Source organism: Mobula birostris, chromosome 22 (genome assembly GCF_030028105.1).
Source record: "Mobula birostris isolate sMobBir1 chromosome 22, sMobBir1.hap1, whole genome shotgun sequence".
Classification (NCBI taxonomy): domain Eukaryota; kingdom Metazoa; phylum Chordata; class Chondrichthyes; order Myliobatiformes; family Myliobatidae; genus Mobula; species Mobula birostris.
In genome coordinates, this window is record NC_092391.1 from 42973580 (window position 1) to 42997550 (window position 23971).

Here is a 23971-nt window from a genome sequence, read left to right on the forward strand (position 1 = left end):
TGTGCCTTTTTGACCACACAGCCGGTATGTACAGACCAGGTGAGATCCTCAGTGATGTATATGCCAAGGAACTTAAAGCTGTTCATCCTCTCAACCTCAGATCCATTGATGTCTAAAGGGGTTAGCCTGTCTCCAATCCTTCTGTAGTCCACAATCAGCTGCTTTGTTTTTGTGACATTGAGGGAGATGTTGTTTTCTTGACAGCACTGTGTCAGGGTAATGACTTCTTCTCTGTAGGCTTCCTCATTATTATTTGAGATTAGGCCAATCAATGTAGTATCATCAGCAAATTTAATCAGCAGATTGGAGCTGTGGGTGGCGACACAGTCATGGGTATACAGAGAGTAAAGGAGGGGGCTTAGTACACAGCCCTGAGAGGCACCTGTGTGGAAGGTCAGAGAGACAGAGGTGAGGGAGCCCACTCTTACCACCTGCCGGTGATCTGACAGGAAGTCCAGGATCCAGTTACACAAGGCAAGGTGAAGGCCAAGGTCTCTGAGCTTCTTGTCAAGCCTGGAGGGAATTATGGTGTTGAATGCTGAACTATACTCCAAGAACAGCATTCTCACATAAGTATCCTTCTCCAGATGTGTAAGGATGGTGTGTAGAGCTGTGGCTATTGCCTCATCTGTCGATCGGTTGTATCGGTAGGCAAATTGTAGGGGATCCAGTGTGGGTGGTAGCACGCTGCAGATGTAGTCCTTAATCAGCCTCTCAAAGCATTTGCTTATTATTGAGGTGAATGCAACAGGACAGCAGTGGTTCAGATATGCTACCTTGGTCTTTTTAGGTACAGGAACAATGCTGGATGTTTTGAAGCAGGAAGGCACTCTACACTGGGAGAGGGAGAGGTTAAAATTTCAAATAAAATACAGCTCCTGAGTTACGAACAGATCGAATAAAGTGTGTTAGGTAAAGTTACTACACCAGTACAATAAAGCACATTAGTGCTTTGGGTTCACATGGAGATTTAGGACTAGCCATACAAATACCACAAGTTCAAGTTAAGCAAAATGAGTTAAATAAAAGGCTGGAGCAATGACTCACACAAAAACATACCCTGTCCTGCAATGTACAAAAGCAGCTGCATAAATAACATACCTCACTCAGGTACACATGGTCACTAGAATAAATCAACCGAACAGATCAACAATGCTGTCACTCGCCTTCCACTAGACACTGGCCCAAGCAGGTGTGGGCAGCATGCTTTTAACACCACCTGGGGAGGAAGGTCCATGCTATTTTTTCCTCCAGCTGGAAACAACAGGCACAGTTCTCTGTTCCACCTGGCTACACGTGTGCTCATCAAAACCCTGACTCACCTACTTCTCAGTCTTATTTCATTAGAACATTCTCTCGTGTGCCTTATCCACTCCATGTACAATCTGCTTTCTATATTTGGCTGTTCCTCAAACTCTGCTGTGCTCCTATGCAATGGCCCATTTAAGATTCAAGATTGTTTCACATAATTTTCAGTACAGAAGTGTAAAGGAGAACAAAATCATTGTTACTCCAGATCTGATACAGCACAGAAAAACACAATAAGATGAAGAACACAGTAATAAAAATGCAATACATATAAATGCATAAGATAGCTTATGTATGTAGATTGATTTCATGTCCATAAAGTTGACACTAAGCACAGAAGTGTCTATACATAAGGTGACTGACAGGAAAAGATGGGCCAGCCATCTTACGGGGTGTGGGGGTGGGGGTGTTGACTCTCTGCACAGTCATTCTCAAGTCTGCTGTTGTTACAGACAGTAGCTGCTCACCTGGGAGAGGGATAGCTTTCGTGGCTGGCATTGTGTTGCAAGCCTTGAAACGTGTATAATAGTTGTTTAGAGCATCAGAGACCAAGCCTACCAGATTAGTTTAACCCTCCTCAGCACCCCCACAAGGATCTAGATCTTGGCCTGTTCCATTTTAGGTCCAGCTTGAACAGGTCCCAGCTTCCTCAGAAAGAGTCCTTGTGATGCATCAGCCTAAAGCCTGCTTTCTTGCGCTGCTACTCTGCCATTTGACCTTACCACCTAGTCCTGTACTCACATTCACATGGCACCAGAAATTACAACTTTAGAGGTTCTTCTTTATAATCTGCAATCTACTTCCCCAGCTTAAAGTTGCATGTCCTTGTCCTTTTTGACTTTGGTTATTGAAGTATATGGTTGACATGGACCAGCTGGGCCTCGAGCTGCTTTTGTGCTGCCTGATTCATTGACTGCCTAGGTCCCTGTCTACACTGGATTAGATGAACCTGCTTCGACAGGTGCCTTGACACCTGTGTTTCATTTCCAAGTCATCCAGCAAGCCATAAGTGTAGATATATAGCCATTTGAAGTATGCTTTGAGTGCAGAAATGTCACTAAGGATGTAAGAAAGTCTCTGGTAGTTGCCATTGAATCATGCCCACTGTTTCCACTCTGTTACCAAAGAGTAAATAATTTTGTTTGTGCTTATTTGCACATGGGCAGGAAGTATTATAACTGACAGTACAAATGAAAACTATACTTCAAGTTGAACAAAATACGAACATCTATTGGATTTCAAAGAATGATGTCAGAAGTTACCATTTCTGGTATGAAGATGTGGAACTGTCAGTACTTTTCCAGAAAATTGTTTATATTCTGAGATCATCTGTAAATAAGTTCATATGTTAACTTGAAGTAATGACTTGTATACTATTATATACACTAGAACTCTGATAATTCATTATTCAGTTGTTTGGAAATGCCAGTCATTTGACATTGGCCTGAACAAGTGATGTTTACCCTGCTCCCTTTCTGCTTACCTAGGCCCTAATCCCCATTTTTTATTTCTGCTCAGCAGGTTTCTGGTGCTCCCGTTCCACTCACCAGATCCCTAGTTCCTGTCCTCTAGTTTTTTTAAATCTCAAATTAAACTTTATTCATTAAAAAAAGTGTTTACAAGAATAAACTGTGCAATGCCTTTTCATTCTTGCGTCCACAGTCAATACATTAAGTAACTTTTTTTTTACATAAAACCAGTAGGACTTTTGCCACTTATCTGTCTTCCTGGACTAGTACACTACTACAGTTATTGAGGGGCTTCCTCATCCAACCAGCCCCTCACTGTCCAGGTGTGGAAGAACCCTATATTGTGGTTCTTAACCAAAGAGTCCTTGTGGTGGCTGCACCAAGCTTCAGTGCATCCCTCAGTACATACTCCACCACCCTGGAATATGCCCGTCAGCAGCATTCCTCTACAGGCATCTTGATGTGCTGGAAGACCAACAACTTTCAGGCAAACCAAAAGGTGTCTTCAAGTTGATGATCAACCAGCAGCATTTGATGTCTATATGTGTGGGTGTCCTTAGGAACAGTGCATAGGTGAGAGAGCTGTCGATCAACAGCTGCTTGGGATGAACCATGACAGAGGTCCTTGCATCTTTCTCCACATCCTCTTTGCAAACCTACAGTCTGCAAAGAGGTGAGCAGCTATCTTGTCTCCACTACATCATCCAAAGGGTAGCCTGTTGGAGGGGTGATGATTCGGACATGCTGGAGGGATTTGACTGGGAAGGCCCTTACCACCATCAACTGGGCAAGGTCTTGGTGCCTGTTGGTGAGGTCTGACAATGAAGTATTCTTGGTCTGGACAGTCTGCTGAGGGAACCACCTCACTGTGTCCATCGAGTCTGTCTCTGTAGTATTTGCTGGACGTTCCATGCTGACCACTGCCTGATGGACCAGATCAAAGGTGAAGAACTTTCCCACGAAGGTAGTGTGGCAGTATCCAGATGACCGGGATGTTTTGCAGCTAAAGAGATAGACCTATGTTTCACAACACCACAGACAAAACATCAACATGTAGTGGTATTGGTGCCCACACACTTAGGTTCCATGCAGAACCTGTTACAGCCACACACAAAAGTGGTCATCAGGATGAGGGTGATATTGGGGACATTTTTTCCCTCGGTTCCAGGAACTTGCATCATAACTCATCTAACCCACACCATCTTGTATCCCTAGATAAACCGCCAGTTGGCCTGGGTGGTTTCCAAGCTGGAGGAGCAGGGGTCAGGCCCCACCTGCACCAAATATAGCAGTCTGAGAGCACTTCCCACCTGATGACCAGGTTCTTACCAGTTATTGAGAATACAGCCAATTCTTGTTGCATGCCTCGTCCCATCCAAACCAGCACTTTCAGGTAATCTGAATTGACAACATCGTGTTTTATTTCCATTACCACATGAGGATGAGCTCCAAGCTTGCTCTGTCAATCTCGTGAAATTCTGGTATAATCTACGAATGCTCCATGTGGATGGGCACTGTTACATGTTTTCCAGAATGGAAGCCATTATATCCAAATAAAAACAGTCCTCGAACCAAAGTGTTCACATTTGAACAATACATAAGTGACAAACACCTTTTAAAATTATTTTATTATTTCAGAATTGTTGAAAAAAGTGTGTCTATTTTCAATAGCATGCAGTATCTATAACCAGTTCAAAAACAAATTTGTAAGAATTTACATAAACTATCTTAGGCACTAAACATTACTCATAGACAAAATACTGGAGGTGCTGGAAATCTGAAATACTAATAAAATAATGGAAATGCTCTTCAGATCAGGCAGCATCTGTGGATTTCAAAAAAGGCTAATGGCTAATGATCTTTCATCAGAACTAGGCAGAGTTAGAAATGAAATAAATTTTGTAGTTTTGTTACGAAGAATGAGGAGAGAGGGAGACGCAACAAAAAAGGAGCCTGTGTAATTGGGTGGAGACAGGTGGTGATGCCAACTGAAAGAGGGTGCCTGTTGTAAATTACAAGAGGGGCTTCTGTTCTTTGAGCTGGAAGAGACATGCCTGAGAGTCTTGTATACTATTGCTGAGGTGAAAGCCGTATTGGAACCATTGGAGTGAAAGGTGACACAACAGTCACAACTGATGCAATGGAGACATAGAAACACGTTTCTTGCTGGAAGCAGATTGAGAGGAAATCTGGTCAAATTGACTGTGGGAGTCCTTGAAGTTGCATTCAGATCAAAGTAACTTGACTTCAAAACTTTCTAATGAAGCTCAGTGTAAACTTGGGAAACCATCTTCCAACATCACATAGGAGCTTCCAGGAATTAATACTGAACAACAATTTCATATGACCAGCCATTGCAGATGGATATCTCACATTTCTGGTATTCAGTATTTTCCCCTCCCTCCTCCGATATTTCAGATTTCATTTATCTGCTCCTAGTTAAACCTCTCCAAGATGTACTTTTGCCATCCTCTCTCTATGTGCACCATCACAATTATGTCCTTCAACCTCTCCTTAGTTTCCACCCTACGACTAAGCTTGCCTTTCGTTCTAGCAACCCCTCTCCCTCTCTGCAAATTTAAACTTACTTCCTAGTTCCGATAAAAGTTCATTGACCTGAAACATTAATCCTGTTTAGCATTCCATAGATGTTTCCTGGGCTGCTGAGATCTTCCATCATTTTCTGTTTTTATTACACGTTATCCACTGCACAGGGAATAATACAGGCTGAATCCTTTACAATGTCCTGCAACAGTGAGGTTAAGTGCACTACAAGAATTTCCCAAAGCATGTATGATAATAAATCTGCAGTGTTGACTTACAATCATAAATTAGTATTTTTCAAATCAAATATATAAAATTATTCAATGGATCTCTATTCATCAACATGGAAAACTGCAATAATAAATTTCTATTCATAAATATTTTGGCAGTTCATCATGTAGGAACACCCAAGAGATTTTAGTCCCATATATAGAGCCCGAAGTATCTCTCTATACATTCCTCTCCCAGGCACAGATCTGAACTAATTATTAATTATGTTTGAGAAGAAGCAAGATTTATAGTTTCAGCAGCTTACTGGGCAGTGCAGTTGAGAAGAAATATGCAGTGTGTATAGGATTGCATTTGTTAATGTGTGTAGCTCCTCAAGTAACGAAGTGCAATCTGTATAACTTGTTCTGTTTAATTTCATACATATTCTTGGGCAAGGTGTATCAATATTTGTACCTCATATCCTGTCTACTCTTTGAGTCATGATAATTTTTAATAACTTTTTGATGTATAAAGTTGTGCACATAAAATTTGTTTAGAAAAAAGTTGCAATAAGTTTTTGCAGTGCATGAAGACTATGGTAATTAAGTTAGTGTGGGATGTTTTCGTTTACAAAGCTTGAAAGCATGATGTTGCATCCCAAAGAATGCCAGCTCATTCTCCATATTTTCTTCCCTGAAGTACCAATCCAGTTCTCTTTTTTCACCACCCATTCCAGCTGGGAGTTTCGGATCAAAAAAGTTTTCTCATGTTATTCTGGATCTTTAGCTTTATATCGATGACAATAATTCAGTGTAAAAACTAGATCCCTCATAATTCTGAATATCTTTATCAAGTCATTGGAGCATTTTGGCAGCCTAGTCCATGGATGTAACTGGACCTGTAAAATAATTGGCACATTAAGGAGAAAGATTGGAGATCTTGGATGTCTGTTACCACTGCCATCATGCTAAATATGGCATCTGGGCTAAATCTTTAGCTGCGGGTCTGTCCTTCCAGACTATGATTCTAAGATTTTACTCCACATGGAAAAAGGATGGGCTGACTAAATAGGGGCTGACTCTATATTTCAGAGCTGTGTAATTAGTGTCTGAAACCTTTTTCTGCCTTCTGTTGTTACAGGTGATGAATAATTCTGGGAAATTATATTAACTAAGTGCATAGATTTGGAAATTATAGTAAAAATCTAATGAAATTATGTTGTGCAACTTTAAATACCGTATGTGAATGCTTAAGGTAAAACATCTCAGTATCCCTTCCTCTCCACCCTGTTACACTTGGGTGGCCTAGAAAACTGGCACACAATGATCAGCAGAAAATTTCACTGAATTTTCCAGCCACAGATTCCCCTCTTTGGGAACAAACATAGCGGTGAAGAGACCAGAATCTTCCCAATACAGTTACATTGCTTTACACTGGTGGCATATTGAAAGGAAGTCTCATACAGACAACACAGACTGAGTATATGTTCAGATCCTTAATTTGTCCACTGAGTTGGTAAAACAATGGATAGAAAACTGATTAAGATAGCATTTTTTGAGTTTGCTCCCAGACATATAATGCCTGTTTAAACTGGAATACACTGGCTTTCTTGTTAAAATAAAAATATTGGTTTATTTATATCTTTCTTGAAATAGCACTGCACTTCCATTGTCATGTTCTCAAACTGCTATGAATGGATGAAGTGCCAACGGTCAGTGGCACTTTTTGGGTGTTTCCATTTTCTCCATTGTATGAACGGATCTGAACACGTTTTTTTGTTGTTTCTTCTATTTTTAATATTAGCAAAGGAATTGACATAATTATTGAGGTTTTCTTAACTTACACAGAAATAACAGTAAAGGGAATTTTTGGCTCAACGGTTCTATGCTAGTAATAGTTTTGTTTATAACTAGAATTATAATTTGAATCACACTTTTTCTATTTGCTTTTATATATTTCCTTAATTAGGTAAGCAGTTATGTATGAAATATTTGTGCGTTAATAGCTGTTTTTAAGAAAATAATCATCTCTTTAAAGACTTTTAATACCTCATCAAACTCCTCTCCCTCTACCCCATTTATTCCCCTTTAATCATCTGCTGAGAATGTGTCCCTCATTAGTAATTCACCAAACACTAAAGATAACTCTGCTGTACTGTTCCAAGAAAATACATTTCAAGTCTTTTTTCAGAACTATAACTTTTAAATTTTGTTATTGTTTTACTTCATCTTTGATGTACATTTCATGATACATTGGCATGGAATTTTCTACAAATTGTTAGAAAGTAAAAAGTTATACCCATCATGTCTACTTACTAAACATACCTAGTGAATTAGTGTGAATTCAAAGTTTGTTCCCACAAAACTATGGCTTTTCCCTCTTTAAAATTAATTTGTGTAGATTTGGCACAACTATTAAAAACACAACAAGTCTGTTCTCTTCTCCTCCAGCTCATTATACACTTTAGCTTTTCAGAAACATACCACCTACTGCATCAGTGTCATACTTTTCCTCTTTCATACTTGCAGTTTTTGTGTCCTCCCTGATTAACTCTGTCAGGTAAAGAACCATTTTTGCAGACCTATGGGTAATATGTTGTTGTGGTTTGATGCCTACTAGACACTTAAAAGTGTACCAAAGTCATTTTACTTCTGCGCCCAACAGCCAGACACTATCATTCCACTACTCTTGGGCAGAATTTTGGTATGCTCCCAAGGTAACGGACTATGACACTAAGCTACTGATCTGTTCAATTTCTTCCAAATAATACTGACAGTCAATGAGGAATACTGAAACTTCACTGATTCATAGAAGTTTGATGGATGGTTAATACTGGAAGTTTGGTAAGTAAATAAAACACCTACAGAATGAGTAACTTTCCTCTGATCAGGCCACACAAGGTTCAGTAACATTGAAGTTTTGCAGAAAAAGATGCTGACAATTTTGTTGTGATTCCATTGTATCTTTTGATTCTTCTTTCAATCTGCGTACTGCTGGTGTTCTAAAGTCTAGTGCTGTTGGATAATAATTCTTGAGTAGCTTAATTCATTCTGGTTTAAAACATCAGTATTCTGGGCAGATTCACACTACAGTGCTGACAGAAGGGTCTGAGAGGTTCAGTTGCCCACTTATGTCAGTAGGATGGTATTGCTGTAAAATAAGAAAGAGAGAGGAATTAGAACCAGTCTTCCACAAGGACACGGAAGAATCAGCGTGCCCTTCACCCTAGATGTCTAATGGTCATTGCTCAATAACTCTACCACACATAGGCTGAATTTGTCAAGATTAACTTTATTTATTGTTGTAGGAAAATGGAAAGTGAGATTAAATTAGCATTCAGGTGCACTCATGAATGGTGAAATAGAGGTTGCACATCAGTCAGGCACTATATGAGAAAATCTGTAGATGGTGGAAATCCAAAGCAACATACACAAAATGTTGGAGGAGCTCAGCAGGCCAGGCAGCATCTAGCGTATGGAAAATGGTAAACAGTCAATATTTCAGGCCGAGACCCTTTATCAGGAGTCCCTCCAGCATTTTGTGTGTGTTGCTCAGTCAGGCACTATATCCTGGCTTGGTGCTTGCTTAAACAGAGTTACAAAACTAGAACCAGGTTCAAGTTCAGTTCCTGTTAGTACTTTCTTGATGAGCTGTGGGCATCAGTTAGTCAGCTTGCTGCAGGTAAAAGATTTATTTTGATAGAAATTGTTCAGCTAACCAGCCAGCAGTTTATACTTTGGGGGGGAGAAGCAAGTGCTGCTTCAGAGCTTACCAGAAATCTTAACTTTTGGGATGAGGTTCCAGCAATCCCTTTAAGGATTGCTGATTAGGTGTCTCACAACCTGGGGAAATAAGCTTGTCACCAGCCATTCATGTTCTCCGAAAAAGTTGTAATTGATTGTAACTCTTTTAAAAGCTTCCTGAAGAGACAATTCTCAGAGTTTATGTTCTGATCTATCTCTATAACATGGAAAACTGTTATAGTGCCAGCATTTTCATAACTACTACAAAACTACACAAAGCTAATCAAGTGTCTGATATTTTTGACAAATCAATATTTCATGGTCAGTGGTCGAGGGTGAGAAGGTGGGGTCATGATGGTGGTTCAGGATCAATCTGCAACCTAGAAATCCTTGCAAATTGTTCCAGAAAGTGGAGCTTTTCAAGTGCTGTCACAGTGTAAATTAAGTAACACCAAACAACACTAAGTCCAGTCAGTACATGTTGTCACTAAACTTGCTACTAATAATTATTTAGTGAAGTAAATGTATTGAAAAGAAGCACAGAAAGATTTTTTCTTTTTCTCTGTGGAACTTCCCAGGTCATATGCTCCAATCTCAGAGCCCAATGCTTACATTTTCAGCCCCAGCTCCTTTCATAAAACAAGGTACAAAATTATCCACAAATGCTTTTAATTTGTGATCTACAGAAACTAGAACATACTCAGTAAAGTTAGAAAAAGATGTTGATTGCTATGTTTACTCCCATTTACTAAAGGCTAAAGTTCCTCTGTCATTATTGAGGCAATAAGCCTTTGCCATAAGATGGTACATCACCCAAATAAACACATTCAGTTCAATCTATTCTTATTTCTCACTGCATTCATTTAAGCATCTATATTTTACACATTGTTAGGAATATGGCTAGTAAAGATGTATTTTTATTCATGAATTGTTTTTGCTTTAATAATAATAAATTCATTTTTCTTGTCATATCATGGTACATAAGTGTGCTCACCTGCATTTAGAATAATATGTTAATTTAAAAATACAAATTACAAAACTGTTATCTATTAAATTAAAGCTTGTTTTATGAAGTTTTTGACCCATAATACAATTCATTCAGAGCCAATATAAGATTCAGCTGCTGTGTTACACAAGTGAGCACTCACTGATTTTGATAACCTCATTGGAAATGTGAACCAGAATCTGTGGCATCAGTATTTTTCCTTGATTAAAGCAAGAACTTTAACCCCTTTACAAATAGTGCAGTTACTTATGATCTAGTAAGGTCACTATTTTCCATGCAACCTTATCATGCAAAATTCATCAAACAATAACATTTAAAAACAAACAATAATCAAATTATATTTTCATGAATATGGATTTTATCAAGCTTAGCTTTCTGGCCTTTGCATTAATCCTACACAGCCAGGCTAAAATGAAGAAGCAATTTCTCAAGATCCATATTCATTATTACTTGAGTAGTTAAGTTTCTAATCAAAAGAAGAAGAAGCAGGAAGAAGCATCACTGTTCCATCTGAAAGCAGGAGGGAAAATACAGTTTCTTGTACAACAACAGATTAAATAACTGCAATACATACAAAGGTTCTTTTGAGGAATGCCACAGTGGCTGGGAAATGACAGTTGGCAGGCATATTGCACAATGGAGCGGAACATACTGTATGAAATTAGCAACTTTGGAGTTCATTAAAGATGAAATTATTCAGTGCATATCAAAGAACAGGAAAGCACATAAAATCAGACTGACAGACAAGACACATCAGTTTGCATTCTATTTTATTTTGAAAGTAAAATGCTGTTCAATAAAAAATGTACATTAAAATTCTGAAAACAAGATCTGAAAGGATTAGAGCACAATGTACAATTAGAGGGAATGGGAAAGGAATTCATCATGCAGTTTTTCTGAAATGTCATCTTGTCTGACTTTGTGAAGATCAAAACACTGTAGAAACAAAATTATTTTAAGGTGCCACTGATGAAATGACGCAAATAAAACATGTGCTTCTAAGTGAGAAGGCAGACAAGACGATGACAGAAGACAAGGGGTAGCCATACCTTTGAAATAAAAATGCCAACTAAGCTATGCCTTTTTTTTTAAAAGGAAGGGAAAGATCCTAACAAATGAGAAATTTTCATAAATAGAAGCAATGGGAGTATGCCACATTCAAGGAGAAGGGTTCTAACCATTCAAATTAAAGGAATTAAAGACTAATTTCTAAGTAATGCCCTCAGGAAATGCAGGGATAAATAGTTGAGGCAATATTCCTTAAACTGGATTTTAAATTATTACTGACTTGATAGTCGTCAAGAATAATCCAACTGTGTAATGAAGACGTTGTTCACTTCACAGTTGGCTTAGGAAAGTTAGACGAGCAAGATTAAAATATCGGCAAACCAAACCCCGGAGAGAGTAAACATCCAAAATTGAAAATTGTATATGCTACCCTCTGGCCTTGTTGCTCAGTTATAAGGAAAAAACATGAGTTCATTTGGCAATATGCCAAAACTGCCTGCCTCATATATTTTTCCTGTTGATACTAAATCCTATTTATATTATTAAGTGGCCAGAGTAATTCTCAGATCTGAAATATACCAACAGTCCTTGAAAAAGGCATTGTACTGTATCAGCATCATCGCTAATAGAAATTCTGACTTTAGAAATTTGGCTTTATCATTCATGTTACTCTTATTATTCAACCAGTGTTTCCTGGCTTCCTAGCCATGTCTTGCTGGTTTTTAAAATTTGTGCTTTATTAGTTAGCTACCTTTTTACTGCTACTCAACTGTCATGACCAAGGTTACAGAGCCAGTCCCTAATAGTATACTTATTTAAAGTTTTTAGCTACAACCATGGTTCCAGGGGCTGTGATTTGGATATAATTTATTGGCTTTACATTGATTCTTTCATAGGGAAACAAGGATACTAAACAAAAACTTTAGTGAAAATAAACACTGAAAAGAACACTGATGAATTACAATAGAACCACAAAAAGGCTGAATGGCTAAAATGGTTTAATGGTGCTATTATGTAGATGATCACTGTAATGAAAAGTGGGAAGTGCGTTTATGTTTCTAAACGGGTGTGTTAATATATTCTCGGATATCTCGTGTCAGGGCTGGGCATTTCTGCTGTTTTGTAGGTCTGTTGCTAATGGTAGAGAAGACTCATTCTGCTCTTTCTATTGGGGAAATTTCAATCTGAAAGTATCTCTGTGTGCAGCTTAATTGCTGCAAATTAAATCTAATTTGGTGGGCCAAACCCATGTTTAATATAACCCATGTTGTTTGCGTTTAATATAGCTGAGTTTGATTTTGTGATGAGGTGACTGAACTTAGTATGAGTGTACAAGCAGAATTCCAGCTGTCCTATACAATGTATTCTTAATGATGGTTTTGATCCATCTTGTAAGAAAACATGTTTATTAAGGGTTCCAGCTTCTATTTTTTAAACTCTGTGAGCACTAAAACTAGCAAAATTCTCCCTTTCTCCCCCACATATGTAATAATCATTTTAAACAGTAATATTTCTGTGTGGGACTATCGCCAGGATCATAAATCAATTACTAAATACATGAAAAATATATCTAAAAAAAGGAAGTGAAAAATGCCAAGATAAAGGACTTTAGTTGTTGAAAATGTGTGACAATTATGTATCATTGATGAACTTGCAGTAAGAAGTCAAGATAAAGATGAATTTCAAGAAGAGCTTGAAAAAATTGGTTAAGAAAAAGATGAAATCTAAAAGGAAGAACAAGTGTCTGCAGAGAGAAAGACAAAGTCAAAACATCATTACATCATCACAGTCAACAAATATATCATAAAAAGGTCATGTCAGTGATCTAATTTAGAAATTTCATCCTCATCATCACCATCATCAAAAAGCAGCAGAAAGAACATGATCCTTGCAAATGGTGAGGGATGATTCTTTGGAATGATAAAGAACATGATTTGCAGGAAGTATATAAAATATCAATGCTTAGAAATGGCAGAAGACATGAAGCTGAGGAATGATGAAATCCATGGATCTTGGCAATGAACCTAGACTCCTGTGGCAGTTGTGAGATTTAACTGAAGGTTATGTTCATCATGAATGGATCAGCAATAAGCATAGGGAATTTTCTTTAGAACAGAGCTCAAGACCAGGGCAACTAACAATGGTAATGAGAGCAAGAACAAGTGTCAGACATAAACATTCAAGGATGTTATCAACACTTTAGGAGTTCTCCCACATTATTCCTTTGCCCAGTGTTAAGGATGTAATGCAGCTGTTTCACATGGGCATGTGGTGATGTGGATATGTAATAGTACTGAATGAGCTTTGGGCTAATGGACTCATGGTATGGTGAAAGGAGTCCCAGATCCTCTTACCGTGTCTTTGGAAGACCTACGTCTCTTGAAGCTGGAGGTCAGTGTTGAAGTGAGCGATCTAAAAGGTGCTGCTTTCTTTTTAGGGTCAGGCTCTGCGCTACCACTTTTTCTATCCTAGAACAGATATATTTGATGTTATTGACTTTTTTTGTTGATAATAGCTATTTATAATCTACCTTTGTCTAATATTTGTAGTGGCAAGAAGAAATCAAGTAGATGTACACTACAGATAATTTGCTTGGCAAACCTCTGTGGCAACCTGGCCCAAGAAAGGCAGTTCCAACAAACTGACAGGAAAAGGATGAGAATAATCACTTTGAGGGTCCCACATTGTTAACTGGCAAAGGAGGGCCTAATTGTCAAGCAGCAATAATGGTAAATCAAAGGAAAAATCTCACCACAAGCTGAGATTTGTGAAAGAGCAGTGAATCTAATGAACGTGACTCAGATCTTGAAGATGAGAATGCATGAACCTTCGTGTATGTAGTGCACTAGTCACTAATACACTAGTGTTTTTGTATGATTTCCAAAATAATTTATAAAAGTTTTAAAAAAACTAAAAATTACTTCAATCTAAAATAAACTTAAAGCAAAATAAGTAATATCTAAACGTTTCTATTAAAATACTAGGTATAATTTTCATATCCAGTTCAACAATGTCTATTCTTTTAAAAACTGTTTCTCTTTTGTTGCCATGAATGACACATTATTTTGAGCCAAGACAAACAGACTCTTTCATTGAAAAACTCATGGTCCAAACTGATTCCTCCTTTGATGTCCTGAAGAGTGGAGTCCTTTTCAAAGAATACAGAAGGATGCATTTAATAAACATGACTGAAGGAGCCTATAGGCTCCAGTTCATCTATATAAGACCGAGGTGTCAGCAGTCACTACTTCCTGTGTGGAGACCAGACTCTTCATTAACATTGATCCATTATTAGTTGAAATATTTATTTGAACCAAAACAGAAACATAAGCAAGAACTTTCTAATCTCGAGTTTTGAACTACGGAATCCAGAGTACAATGAAGCACACCAATGTAGATGATGTCAGACAGGTTTAGAAGCAAATCTGAATCCATCTAAATTCCAAAAGATTTGGGGAGAGAGACAAATGCTGGAAAACAGACATGTGGAGTGACACAGTCAGGATGCTAAAACAGCAACATAAGAGAAAAGTGATTTTGGAAAAAAAACACTTACAAAAGAACCTTGGGTAAAATGGGTTTCTATCACCATGGATGAAAGACAATATACATATGTGAAAGATGTATTTACATTCTAGGGTATGATCTCTTCAACAATAAACCCAACAATAAAGAAAAACAGGAAACAGTCTTTTTGTTATCCCACTGTTTCTTTAATTTCCTCATTTGTCAGATCAATGGCTGGATGGTAATCCTGTGTGATAAAAGAGTCGCAGAAACAGTAACAGAGATCATGACACCTTCATACCTTCCACAGTCATGTTGGTCCCGCTTCTACTGACAGTATCCAAGGTTGTAATATGAAACAGCCAAGTTGGAAATTGCACAGAACAATATAAGCAATGAATATGTTCATATGAAATTCTTTCAACTACTATTTTAATTGGGTATAGAATATTTTATCATAAATGAGCTAATATTGTTAAAACACCGTACATAGAAATCTGAAGCAAATGCAGTATGTCAACATATTGATTACTAGTATTGTATCAGGCAATTTAGACAATATTCCCTTAAACCCATTGCTCTTTTTTTCTGTCTGGACTAATTCAATGAAAATTTGATGGATCACCTAGTTGTCACCTAAGATGGTCATCTAAATATCTAATACTGCCCTGCATTGAAGTCAGGTGTGCCAGCTAATAAAAAAAGGATGATATTTATTTCTTTGTCCAAGAGCTAATGGGGTTCAGTCCAAGTATGATTTGAAAACTGGCACTTAAAATAGTGTAGCAAATATAAGCCCACCCGAGTGAAAACGGTTGTATAATTCAAAAGGGCTTAATATAATTTTCTAAAAATATCTGCCCATACTGTTGACATTGTTATTACTGTTTGCACAATGCAACAATTCATTTCATAACTTCAGAGAGAAATGTCATTTTTCATTTAGGATTTAAAAATTTCCTCACATTCTCCTTTAATCGGTCAATATAAATCACAGCTCATGTGGATCAGACTATTTCTGGTGCTTTTCAGATGATGTAAAAATTATGGATACATAGAGCACATTTTGTACTAGTTATATTTTGTTTAATAAACAACAAATACGTGCAGTGCTCAGCTGATTAAGTTGCATCAGTGCAGATTCTTACGTATCTACACCTCAGACACTACAGCCTCTCCTGACTTGCTGCATTTTTCTGTTGAAATTATCTCAGCATCTGCAGTTTTTTTGAAAAAAAAGTATCAGAATCAGAATCAGAATTAGGTTTAATATTACTGGCACATGTCATGAAATTTGTTGGTTTGCAGCAGCTTTACATTGTAATACATAACATTAAAAATCTACAAATTACAATACAGTAAGTACATATTAAAAATTAAATTACTGCAAAAGGGAAAAAAAATTAGGTGGTGTTTATGGATTCATTGTTCATTCTTATATCGGATGGAAGAGGGGAAGAAGCTGTTCCTGAAATGTTGAGTGGGTGTCTTCTGGCTCCTGCACCACCTCCTTGATGGTAATAAAAGAGGGCTGTCCTCGGTGATGAGGATCCTTAATGATGGATACAACCTTTTTGAGGCATCACCTTTCAAAGGTGTCAACAATGCTGGCAAAGCTTGTGTCCATGATGGAAATGACCGAGTTTACAACTTTCTGTAGCTTTTTCCAATCTTGTGCAGTGGCCCCTCCATACCAGATGGTGATGCAGCCAGTTAGAATGCTCTCCACGTTGCATCCTTAGAAATCTGTGAGTGTATGACGTTTCCTCAAACTCCTAATGAAATATAGCCACTGTTGTGCCTTCTTTGTAATTGCATCGATATGGTGGGCCCAAGATAAATCTTTAGAGATGTTGATCCCCAGGAACTTGGAACTGCTCACCTTTCCCACTGATGACCCTGTGATAAGGACTGATGTGTTGTCCCTTGACTTCCCCTCCCTGAAGTCCACAGCATATTCCTTGGTCTTATTGACATTGCTGCGACACCACTTAACCAGCTGATCTATCTCGCTCCTGTATGCCTCCATGTCACCATCTAAAATTCTGCCAACAATAGTTGGGTCATTAGAAAATTTATAAATGCTGTTTGAGCCTGTGCCTAGCCACAGACCAGTGGGTGTAGAGAGAGTAGAGAAGTGGGTTAAGCCTGCATCCTTGAGGTGTGCCATTGTCGATTGTCAGTGAGGAGATGTTATTTCCGATCTGTATAGACTATGGTCTCCCGGTCAGGAAGTCAAGGATCTAGTTGCAGAGGGAGGTACAGAGGCTCAGATTATGAAGCTTGTTGATTAGAACTGAGGGTATGATTGTGCTAAATGCTGAGCTGTAATCAATAACAGCAGCTTGGCATAGATATTGCTATTGTCCAGGCGATCTAAGGCCGAGTGGAGAGCCAGTGTGATTGCATCCTCTGTAGATCTATTGTGGCGATAGGCAAATTGCAGCAGGCCCAAGTCCTGCTTAGGCAGGCGTTGATTCTAACCATGACCAAACTCTCAAAGCACTTCATCACAGTAGATGTAAGTGCCACTGGGCAATAGTCATTGAGGAAGCTCACCCTGTTCTTGGGCACTGGTATGATTGTCACCCTTTTGAAACAGATGGGAACCTCCGACTGCAGGAGTGAGAGATTGAAAATGTCCTTGAACACTCCCACCAGTTTGTTGGCACAGATTTTCAGTGCCCTACCAGATACACCATCAGTGCCTGATACCTAGCGAGGGTTCATCCTCTCGAAAGATATTCTGGCGTCGGCTTCTGAGACAGAGACCACAGAATTACCAGATGTTGCACGGATTTGTACAAGTGTAGCTTTATTCTCCATATTGAAGTATGCAAAAAAGCCATTGAGCTAATCTGAGTGTGAAGCATCACAGCCACACATGATGTTAGGTTTTGCTTTGTAGGAAGTAATGGCCTGCAAACTCTGCCAGAGCTGGCGTGCATCCAATTCAGTCTCTAACTTCAATTGGAATTGATTTTTAGCTCTTAAAATAGCTATCTGTAGGTTGTACCTGGACTTCTTGTATAGTTCTGGATCACGTGTCTTTAATGCCACAGATGTAGCCCTCAGCAGACTACAGATCTCCTGGTTCACCCACAACTTTTGGTTTGGATATGTCCCGTATATTTTTGAAGGCACGCACTCATCCACACAGGTCTCGATGAAGTCAGTGACAACTTTGCACATTTATTCCATTCGAAGTTGAATCCCTGAGTATTGTCCAGTCCACCAACTCAAAATGGTCCTGTAAGCACTCCTTTGCTCCCTTGACCATATCTTCTTGGTCTTCACCACTGGTGCTCTGATTTTTAGTATCTGCCTATATGCTGGGAGTAGAAGTACAGCCAGGTGATCAGACTTTCCAAAATGTGGGCATGGGATGGAACAGTAAGTGTTCTTGATGGTGATATAACAGTGGTCAAGTGTGTTGGTTCCTCTGGTTCCACAGATGATATGTTGGTGGTAGTTATTCAGAAACTTCTTCAAGTTGACCTGGTTGATGAAGTCCCCTGCAATGATAGTGAAGGCATCAAAGTGCACTGTTTCGTGCCTGAAGATTGGTAAATGGAACAATTCACAAGATCCTTATATAACATACCATATGCATTACCAATAAAGGGGAACAGTCAATTCCTAGTAGAAATGAACCACTACAAACTGTGAGATGCAGATTGAGATAATCTCAGACCACTCAGCATAACAGAGAGCCAGAGTTGATCAATACTATACATTCTTACTAAGAATAACACTATTCTTAGCAACAAGAATCAATAACTTGTAGTCTTGTGAAAAGATGGCAAGTTAAACTCCAAGAGAAATCAAAATGAAGGTTAAATACATAAATTATCAGATCTTGCTTATTGCTCCTCATGCTCCCTCAGAGTTCAAGAGGCTAACATTTGCTTGCCCTACTATCTCCCTTTAAATTATAATCTTGTGAAAGATGTCCAAACCAAACTCCCAATCAGGTCCAACATATAAATCTCATGAGTTCATCACTAATAAAGATCAAGGTGATTAAAAAATCTTCCTCAATTTCTTCCTATCTTTGCCTTGGCCTCTTCCCGTAATGTTCCCTGTAAATTAGCCAGCAACAAACAGGAGCAGCAGATGGTAGGAAACCTTCCTAGATAGTGAGCTGAGAGGCATAGAAAACAGAAACATGAGGATCTGTAGCTGAAGTGTCCTGAATATATAAAGATGAAGTAGGCACTGCATCAAGTGTTGGCAATATTTCCGAGTGAGTGCTGCAAGTGGGATGATTGAACAGCACTGTGCTTCACTGTGGATTATCACCCAGTCCCACAGACATTTGTTCTGGATGCTCCTCTGACAGAGGCTGTAAGATCTGCCTTTGTTTTCTCCGTCCATCCTTCCAACATCTAAATGGTTTTCACAGTCTGTATTGTGGCCTTTGCAGATAGGCTTTGCCCATAATAACACTAGGGCAATTATGGGCAATGTTGACATTAAAAAAATCGATATTTATTATTCACTGTGTGGTAGAAGGCATTCGGTTTGGGGCTTAAAACAAAAAGCTAGACATACTCAGCAGGTCCACGAGCACTGCTTGAGTTGCTGAGTGTTTCCAACATTTTCACTTTTCAGTTTGGATTTTCAGTATCTGCCATTTTTATTTTGATTCTGTAGGCTATGGAAGGGATTAGCTATGGTAATGGTATTGGATTGGATTCTACTTAAGAACTCTTGACCTCACACCCTATCTCCTTATGATCTTGCACTTATCATTCACCTGCACTGTACTTCCTCTGTAACTGTTACACTTTATTCTGCAATGGATATTGTTTTACCTTGTTCTACCTCAATGCACTGTGTAATGATGAGATTGGTATGAACAGCATACAAGACAAGTTTTTCACTGTATCTAGGTACATGACAATAATAAGCCAATACCAAAGTTGGCTGAAGTGCAGTGCTGAGGTAGTTAACATCCTGAAACAGGACCCGTAGGGCCACCTGATCAATGAGATAGAGGCTGAGCGTGAGATTCCCCATACATTGGAGGGATACGGAAAGAAAATTCATGATCTCACAAGATAAATCAGGGTGATTGCACACTGGATATCCCATCTGCAGAGTGGGGTCCCTCATCAGGAAAAGATTTTTTTTGCTGAGTTCCAAATGTGGTGCCACTCATCAGGAAGTAGAGAGATGTTATCAATAGGCCATTTAAATTTCTGGAGTTGGGATTCATTCATCCATCCACTGTAACCTGTGCAATTGGATCTGCAGAGCAGGTTGGGGAATCAGCACAGCAACTGGGCTTCCCTGCCTTATTTGTATGTGGAAAGCTGAAACCAAAAACTGCAAATGCAATTGAGGTGCAACAGAAAATGTTCGAGATAGTCAGCAGGTCAAGCAGCGTCTAGAGAGAGAGAAAAACAGTTAAAGTTTCAGGTAGATGATTTTTCTGCTTTTGATGTGCTTTGTGTTTCTAAATTGTACATGATGAGTTGATTTGTAGTGGGGAACTTTGTTTGCAGGTACCTTGTGAGTATAATTTCTTAATGAGGGTGATTCTTGTATGTGGATAATGGCTTTCTCAGCCCAGAGGGAGCTGAGACCATGGATGCTGAGCAGGAACACCTCCCAGTCACCACTTTCTCACTCCTGCTCAACCACATAGCCTCAGGCTCAAGGTCTCTTTGCTGTTCTCCTTCTGACACCAGCTGCTGGGGACGAACATCATTTCTCACTACAATCCTGATGCTTCAGTGGCTCTCATTATGTCTGCACATGTCTGTTGTGGTAGCAAAGAACCTGGGATGAGGATGAGGAGTCAGGAGCACTGAGGATGACCCTGGCCCTGGATTCATGCACTGCAGACCCCACGCACCCTGGGGTGAGGGTACTCAGCATTCACCATAAGGAAATTCTTCAAGGAGCGGGTCCCATGCAAAGGGAATGGAACCTCTCCTGCGCATAAAAGAGGCTACTAAGGAAAACACAGTGGGCACACCAGAGCTGACAACAGGGCCAGTGTTCATTGTAAGTCAGCAACACTGGCAAGTCCCAGTGCTGATCTGTCACACTTGCTGTCGGTTGCACCTTGAGCTCCAATTATTATCAGTAATATGGCCATGTCAATGCAAACTCTGTCTGGAAGCAAGTTATTATCATTTCATTGAAGTCATTACAATTTTCATGTATTTCTATAACTTGATTATCTACTACTGCTGAAGTGCCCAGCATCGTGAACTGCTGCAGCCTTAAAGCTCACTTGTTTACATTGATTGTCAATTCAGTGCCCAGGATGATGATGCACTGAGAGTCAGAGTGAAATTCATATGTCTTGGCTCTAAAGTACTGACTCTGTGAGTAGCATTGTTCTTAGGACATTTGGAAAGATTTAGGGCCATGATCTCAGTACTGTTGGACGTTAATCCCTACACAAGCTCTGTTCCTCAGCCATATTTTTTGTTTCTTCCTCTGCATGTAGGTCATTTTTTTCTCTTTGACATTGAGCAGCAAATGGGCACGGTATTGGGCTGAAATGTGCTTACCTTTCACTGGTACTTGGGGAGATTTGCCAGTGATGTCCTCTTCACTACTTGGAAACGTCCCGCTCTTCTGCACCTTCTGATGCAGTACGGAACTTAGGAGTGTGCTGGGGATCAGATGTTGTGATATCTGGTCTCCCTTCTGCCTGTGGACTCAGTACCGTGCTGGGTGGAGGTGCTGTAGTGAGCAGAGGGCTAGGATACTCTGTGTTTGTCTCCTGAGCTTTGTGCCAACCAAGGCTGACAATGGGGTGGATTCCCATTCACTTCAACAGGGTCACTGGTCTGGATGAGCATGCTAAGTGAAGGAAGTTTCTTTTGCATGTTAATGGTCTATCAATAGTTTACTTAATTCATTTCAATTAAGTGTACATTGCATCACCGTTTTAAGTATTTTTTAATTATTTAAATTTATTTCAACTATTTTTTTGTGTTCACTTTGGTCAGAGCTGTATAGAACTGCTCAGAGAACTTTGGCAACACAAGCTGAATGGCCCTACTCCTCTCATTCTGTACAAAAAATATCCTCCTCTAACAGTGGCCATTTCTCAGAATCTGTCTTTACCCCTTGGCCTGTCAAGATTTGTTTTGTTCATAATGTACAAGTTATGAAGATGACATGACATAACATTTAACAATAATGATTCCTTTCACACGTCATGTATGAAATGACTGACAGCTTCCACTCCGGCTGCTGACTTCCTGTAACCTGCATGTGTCCATGCAGGTCTCAAGCTGAAGAAGCCAGACTCTTCAGAGCAGTGAACAAGGCAAACTTTATGTAATGTTCACATTTACACAATATGTGGGGATTGGAAATTGTTATTTTTTTCTCTCATTAAAGCTCATAAAGCCATTTAAAACATGATCTTATCAATGATATTATTGCAAGGGTAGAATTTATCACAGTTTATCATTTGAAGATATCTATGTCCTTATCATGACAATACACACATTTCAACAAGACTGTAAAATATCATCCCCTCTGGCATAGTATTTTACCTATCCCTGTTTGTCCCATAAAATGGTAACAATAAGCCTCCATATTGCATATTGTCATGGTTTGACACCTTTCACTACCACCATTCTTCACAAACCCCCATCCCACATCCCCTTCCATTAACAGGTTTATACTGCCGGAGTGGAATAAAACTAAAGACAGTTCACAGACCTACAGAAATTGCATGCTCTCTCAGTAAGGATTAGTTGCACCCTTTCATTGATAGCTGCCACATAAACTTGCCTCCAGTTGTAGCACATAGGTTTTATTTCTGAGAGAAGGGATGAATATGGAGAAAGACAGAGAATGTGGAGAATACAGACTTGTAATTTTCTTTACATTTATGTTGAAAAATGCCATATTCATTCAACTGTACCAGGTTCAAATGTAAACTAGCTTATTTCCATTGTAGCCTTAATTCCTTCTAAAGCCCCAACTAGTATTTTTGGCCATTTTCTTCCATATAATCTTTCTTGCTCACTGGGCATAGATGCATCAGTACAAAAATGGGCCACATACACAGCCAGTTTACTTAGATGAGTATTCTCCACAAACTACTGTCTGACATCTCTCCTTTACTCTCACCTAACCTATTCTTCAATGCATGCTTCAGTGTGATAGATGGATTCTGGAGCTCACAATTCATTTTGTTCTGATGTTGCACGTTATTGTCTATCTGTATTGCACATTCTCTGCAGCTGTTACACATTAGTCTGCATTCTCTTATTGTTTACCTCAATGCACTACATAGTGATTTGATCTGTGTGAACTTTTCATTGTATCTGTGTATATGTAATAACAATAAACCAATTCCAATTCAATCACAAGGTGAAATGCCTTCCTATAAAGCAGCCTTGCAGTTGTAAAACTTACATTATTATTGACAAATTAGAATTTCTCAACTACTTGTTTGTTTCAGTAATTTGTAAACAGAATGAGCTTCCATATTAATTATTGACTCTCACCTCTGACTGGTCCCCACATCCCTAGGCCTCTCTTCTGGCTGACTGCTTGACTAATAGTCTCTTCCAGACAGGCTGAAGTTTCCTCAATTAAATACTTAGAAGGCTGACACCAATGTTTTACGAAACTGTTCCCTAGCTGTCGTCTCCATCCCTCTCCAACCACCTGAATGAAACTAAACAGGCTGTTTGCTGTATGTTAAACTATGGGTGTTTGCCATATGTTTGTCTACGGAGCACATGCCCACAGCATTTCTAGGGCCTCTTATTTCCACCACTATCACATCAGCACACTCAGTTCCTGCCACCGATGATCACTGCTGGAACTCTTTTCTTGCCTTTGTTTCAGTATATCATAGTTGCCCTCCTCTCCACAAACTATTTATCCAGTCCTCTCCTGTCCTTGTCCTTACTCCCACCTTCTATTACAATCTTGCATGTGGAGCCCTGCAATGACTGCAGTTAGGCAGGTTCGGTGTCAAAGCATGACGGTAGCCTCTCTGTTCTCTCCTCCTGCCTTCAACTTTATCCTTACTCTTCTTCTGCCCTCTTTATTATCCTTAAAATTAATTGATAGCTGACTAAGCCCTTAAAGTTCACCTACTTAACTTTTCTGCCTGTCTTTTTTTCAGATGCAGTTTGCAATCTACTCCTTTGATCCGAGGATCTGCCCTGATATCTCCCAGT

The 23971-nt window shown here is 39.1% G+C and overlaps 1 protein-coding gene across 1 annotated transcript in view; it reads right to left on the reverse strand.

The window, feature by feature from the left end:
• Positions 1–8612: 8612 nt before the first annotated feature.
• The window catches only part of LOC140186435 (glutamate receptor ionotropic, NMDA 1), a 101004-nt gene continuing 85645 nt past the window's right edge, over positions 8613–23971 (reverse strand). The window contains exons 20-21 of the mRNA XM_072240705.1: positions 13643–13756; positions 8613–8681 (exon numbers count right to left, since the gene is read on the reverse strand). Of these exons, the coding sequence (XP_072096806.1) occupies positions 8613–8681; positions 13643–13756 (183 nt within the window). The remainder of the gene's footprint in view (positions 8682–13642; positions 13757–23971) is intronic.